The sequence below is a fragment of the Eimeria tenella genome, genomic scaffold, assembly GCF_000499545.2.
Source record: "Eimeria tenella Houghton genomic scaffold, Eth_scaff71, whole genome shotgun sequence".
Taxonomy (NCBI): domain Eukaryota; phylum Apicomplexa; class Conoidasida; order Eucoccidiorida; family Eimeriidae; genus Eimeria; species Eimeria tenella.
Window position 1 is genome coordinate 185799 of NW_013543441.1, and position 4418 is coordinate 190216.

At 63.5% G+C, this 4418-nt stretch overlaps 2 protein-coding genes across 2 annotated transcripts in view; one reads left to right on the top strand and one right to left on the bottom strand.

Annotated features, from left to right (window-relative positions):
• Positions 1 to 15: 15 nt before the first annotated feature.
• ETH_00002445 (ribosomal protein L14p/L2 domain containing protein, putative) lies at positions 16 to 843 on the bottom strand (the record flags this gene model as incomplete). Its single annotated transcript, XM_013378039.1, has 1 exon — positions 16 to 843. The coding sequence occupies one exon, from the start codon at positions 841 to 843 to the stop codon at positions 16 to 18; it is 828 nt and encodes a 275-aa protein (XP_013233493.1).
• An 885-nt stretch (positions 844 to 1728) lies between these two features.
• Positions 1729 to 4418, top strand: part of ETH_00002450 (uncharacterized protein) — a gene marked incomplete at both ends in the record, with an annotated part of 3106 nt that continues 416 nt past the window's right edge. The window contains 2 exons of the mRNA XM_013378040.1: positions 1729 to 2752; positions 2950 to 4417. Of these exons, the coding sequence (XP_013233494.1) occupies positions 1729 to 2752; positions 2950 to 4417 (2492 nt within the window). The remainder of the gene's footprint in view (positions 2753 to 2949; position 4418) is intronic.

Genomic DNA, 4418 nt, shown 5'->3' on the forward strand with positions numbered 1-4418 from the left:
GGCCCCTGAGGGCCCCTAGAGGATGACCTCTGCCAGGAGTTTGGAGTTGTGGGAAATGTCGAAGGGGAGGGGCCCCTTGATGGGCCCCTGCTGCAGTTTGTTTTTGGCAATGAGAATGCATGCATTGTCTCCGAAGGAAATATAAGAGCCATCTTTCCTTCTTTTCTCCTTTTTGGAGCGGACAATGAGGCCGAGGGGCATCTTCTGCTGCTGCTGCTGCTGCTGCTGCTGCTGCCGGTCCCGCACAGACAAACGCACCCGAGCCCCGGGGGCCCCCCCCCCGTGCCTATAATTGCCCAGGCCTATAATGCAGGCCTTGAGGGCCCCCGAGCCATCGCAGCAGCGGACCATGGATTGCTTCTGGAGGCCCCGCAGCGGGACAGACAGCCGCAGCAAACTCATTGCTGCTGCTGCTGCTGCTGCAGCTGCAGGGACGGCGGCGGCCTGCTGCGGCTCTTGAGGCCGCCGGAGAGAAGCTGGGGCTGCTGCGCAGCAGCGGGATAGCCGCAGCCGCTGCAGCGGCTGCGCGATCAGCAAGAACGGCCCGGAACCGTCGCTGCTGCTGCTGCTGCTGCTGCACCCGTGGGCGCTGCCCTTGAAGTCTGCTGCAGCAGACAACGCAATGACCTGCTCGGCTGCTGCTGCGCGCCTAGAAGTGGCTGTGAAGGCCCAGAGGACCAGCGGGAAGACCTTCAGGCTGCGGTGGGGTGGTGCTGCTGCTGCGCTGCTGCTGCCGCTGCAGGAGCCGCCGCTGCAGTCGCTGCTGCAGAGACAAGATTTGCTGCTGCTGCTGATGATGAAGAAGCGCTGGAGAGGCCCCAGTTTGCTCAGCAGCTGCTGCATGTCTGCCAAACCCCAAATGCCGCCGCAGCAGCCAAAGGAGCAGCACCAGCAACAACGCGCTGCTGCTGCTGCTGCTGCTGCTGCTGCGAGAGAAAATCCTGTAAAGGGATGATCAAAAAGAGAATTGAAACGCCTTTTGATTATTACATTATTATTTTAAAAGGCCTGCAGCGCGTCGTAGCAGCTGCCGCTTGGCGCCCCGCCCCGGCTGCTGCAGCAGTTGCTAGTGGTCTGTTGCTGCTGCTGCTGCTACTGCTGCCGTAGCAGCAGCAGCAGCAGCCGCAGCAGCAATACAGTCTGCGTCCGTTATTCCCCCGCGGCAGCTGCCGCAACAAAGAATAAGAGTTTCTTTTGTTTTCTTGTAAGAGCTGCTGCTATGCAGCGCTGCTGCTGCTGCTGCTGCTGCACACTGTGACTGCTGGTGGAGCTCCTACCCCTGTTCTGCTGCAGTCGCACCGCAACATCGAAGTGCAGCAGCAGCAGCAGCAGCGGCAGCAGGTGCTGCCATTTCGCTGCTGCAGTTCTTGCGTTTCTCCCCATTATAGACTCTTATGTTTGTTTATCTGCCATAGCAGCAGGTTTGCTGCTAGGCTGCTGCTGCTGCTGCCGCGCCCTGCTGCAGCAGCAGGCGATCCCATCTCCCCGCAGCACAGCAGGCCGGGGCAGCAGCAGCAGCAGTCCGCTGGTCTTCTTCTGCATCACTGCTGCCGCATCAAACCCTTACTTGCTGCTGCGTCGTTTCTGTTTTGCTGCCCTCTGCTGCTGCTGCTGCCGTTGCTGCGGCACGCCGTGCACCCGCCCGCCTACAGCAGCAGCAGCAGCAGCGGCACAGGAGTAGCAGCGGCCAAACAACAGAAGAGCAGCAGCAGCCCTTCTCTGAGCACGATGGCTGCTGCAGCAGACCCGACTCCTTGTGCCGCGCAGCAGCTGCAGCAGCTGCTGCTGCAGGAGCTCCCTGTCTCATCAGCAGCAACGGAGCAGCAGCAGGGGGGCCCTCTGGCGGAGTGGTCAGCAGATGGGGCAGCTGTGGGGGTCCCCTCGGATGCTGTGAAGCGGCTGCAGCAGGGCCGTGCTGCAGCAGCAAGGCCAGCAGCAGCATTCTCAGTGCCCCTCTGCAGCATGCGCAGCAGCGAGGGCAGCAGCGCAGCAGCAGGCAGCAGCAAGAGCTGCAGCACGACGAGCCAGCCAGTGAGCAGCCCCTCGGCGTCGGAGGTGGCAGCAGCAGCGGCGGTGGAGATGGACGACGACGACTTCCTGCTGCAGCAGCACAGCAGCAGCAGCAGCAGCAGGCTCCTCTCCCGCAGGCCCGTGGGACTCCAGGCTGGCCCTGCTTCTCCTGCTGCTGCTGCTTCCTCCCGCTGCTCCCCTTCTGCTGCTTCTGAAGTCAGCACAGGCTCTTTGGCCCGCAGCACTCGCACTTCAACTCGCCCGAAGCGGCAGCTGGCGCGGCGGGACGCAGCAGAGCAGCAGCAGCAGCAGCAGGTCTGCAGCAGCATGGGCAGCAGCAGCAGCAGCAAGCACCACAAGCGCGCCAACCAGCAGCAGGCCAGGAGCAGGCGCTCCTCGTCCCTGGACCCGCACGCCCTCGACGCTGCAGCAGCTGCTGCTGCTGGCGCCGCAGACCCTGCTGCTGCTGCTGCTGCTGCCACCAGCAGCCTCGCCGGCAGCAGCAACGCTGCTGCTGGCCTCCCCGCCATCAAGCAGCAGCAGGAGGAGCTGCTGCTGCGCAACCAAACGAGAGAGCGGAGCACTTCGAGGCCAGATGACTGGCTGCCGCTGCGCGGCGACCGCCAGCAGCAGCAGCAGCAGCAGCAGCAGCCGCAGCAGCAGCCTTCAGATAACCAGCTGCGCCAGCTGGGCGTACACTTTAGCCGCTATGACAACTCCTGGGTAGCGCGTCTGCATGTCGGTAAGGCTCTTGCTGCTGCTGCTGCTGCTGCTGCTTTTGCTGCTGCTGCTGTTTCTGTTCTGAGTAAGAGCCAGGGGCAACTAAGCAGCCTCTGCTCTTGTCTGTGCTTCCCCGCCGAGCTGCGTGGCCCGCCCCTGCATCTGCTGCTGCTGCATCTGCTGCTGCTGCTGCTGCATCTGCTGCTGCTGCTGCTGCAGGGGGCAAGATCCTGAAGAAGTATTTTTCATCAAAGCTTTACGGCTTCGAGAGAGCGAGAGAGAAGGCGCTGCAGGCGCGGAAAGACATGGAGTTGGATTTGCTGCGCAGCCAGCGGCAGCAGCAGGAGGCAGCAGCAGCAGCTGCTGCTGCTGTGGGGGCAGCAGGCAGCAGCAGCAAGAGCAACGGGGCTGTCAGCGTCACGAATGGCACTGCAGCAACCACGCCGACGGGGCTGCTGGCAGCAACAGCAGCAGCAGCAGCACCGCTGCCCCCGCTGCTGTCTGCTGCTGCTGTGGATGAGGAGGCGCTGCGGCCAGAAGACAACCTAAAGAAGGGCATGTCTTTGTTTCACTCTGCTGCTGCTGCTGCTGCTGTGATGCTGGCGCAGCAGCAGGTCATGCAGCAGCTGCTGCTGCTGCAGATGCACTCCTCTGCAACAGCAGCAGCAACAGCGCAGCAGCAGCGGCAGCGCTCCGGGGACACTCTTATGTCGCAGGCGGAGACCGCGGGCTATGCGCTGCAGCTGGAGCAGCTGCAGCGGCTGCAGCAGCTGCAGCAGCTGCAGCAGCTGCACCAGCAGCAGTTTGCAACAACTTTTTTGCTGGCTGCTGCAGGCTGTATTGCTGACGGCAGCAGCAGCAGCGTCCTCACCCCGAGCAGCAGCAGCACGCCGGGAGGCAACAGCAGCAGGTCGGGCTGCTGCAGCAGCAGCAGCGCCTGCTGCTGCAGCACTTCTGGGGAAGCCTGCGGGTCTTCCCTGTGCAAGCTTGAGAGGCAGCAAGAGGAGCAGGAGCAGCAGCAGCAGCAGCTGCTGCTGCTAGATGGGCCCAACAGAGGCAGGGGAGGCTCGAGGACAGGCTACATGTCCCCGAGCGCCTTCCGCAAGCGCTGCTGCAGCACAATTGGAGGAGATGCCTCTGCTGCTGCTGCTGCTGCTGCTGCTGCTCTTGGCAGGCAGCAGACTCCTGCAGCAGCAGCAGACGCACCCATGCTGCAGCAAAACGGCAATGAGTCGCCTTTCACTGCTGTGGCCTCGCTCCTGGCTTCTCTGGGGACGCAGGGCAAGAGCAGCAGCAGCAGCAATGGCATGACTGGCAGCAGCAGCAGCGGCAGCAGCAGCAAACGGCGGGGCACTGCAGCAGGCGGGCAGCAGCAAGACGTCCCTCGCCCCCGCGAAGTGCCGCTGCAGCAGCAGCTGGTGTCTGGCGATGCAGCAGGCATCTGCTCGCCATTAGAGCTGCAGCAGCAGGTGCAGCAACGGCTGCAGCAGCTGCTGCAGCAGCTGCAAGGTCAGAACGACGGCAGCAGCGGCACACGCCCAGAAGACCCGCGGCAGCAGCAGCAGCAGCAAGATCCTGCAGCACCTTCTTTGCTGCCCTGCCTGCAGGAGCTGCTGCAGTCTCTCGGTGCTGTCTCTTCTCCGGGGCAGACGGAGGGCGCAGCAGCAGCAGCAGCAGCTGCTGCTGCT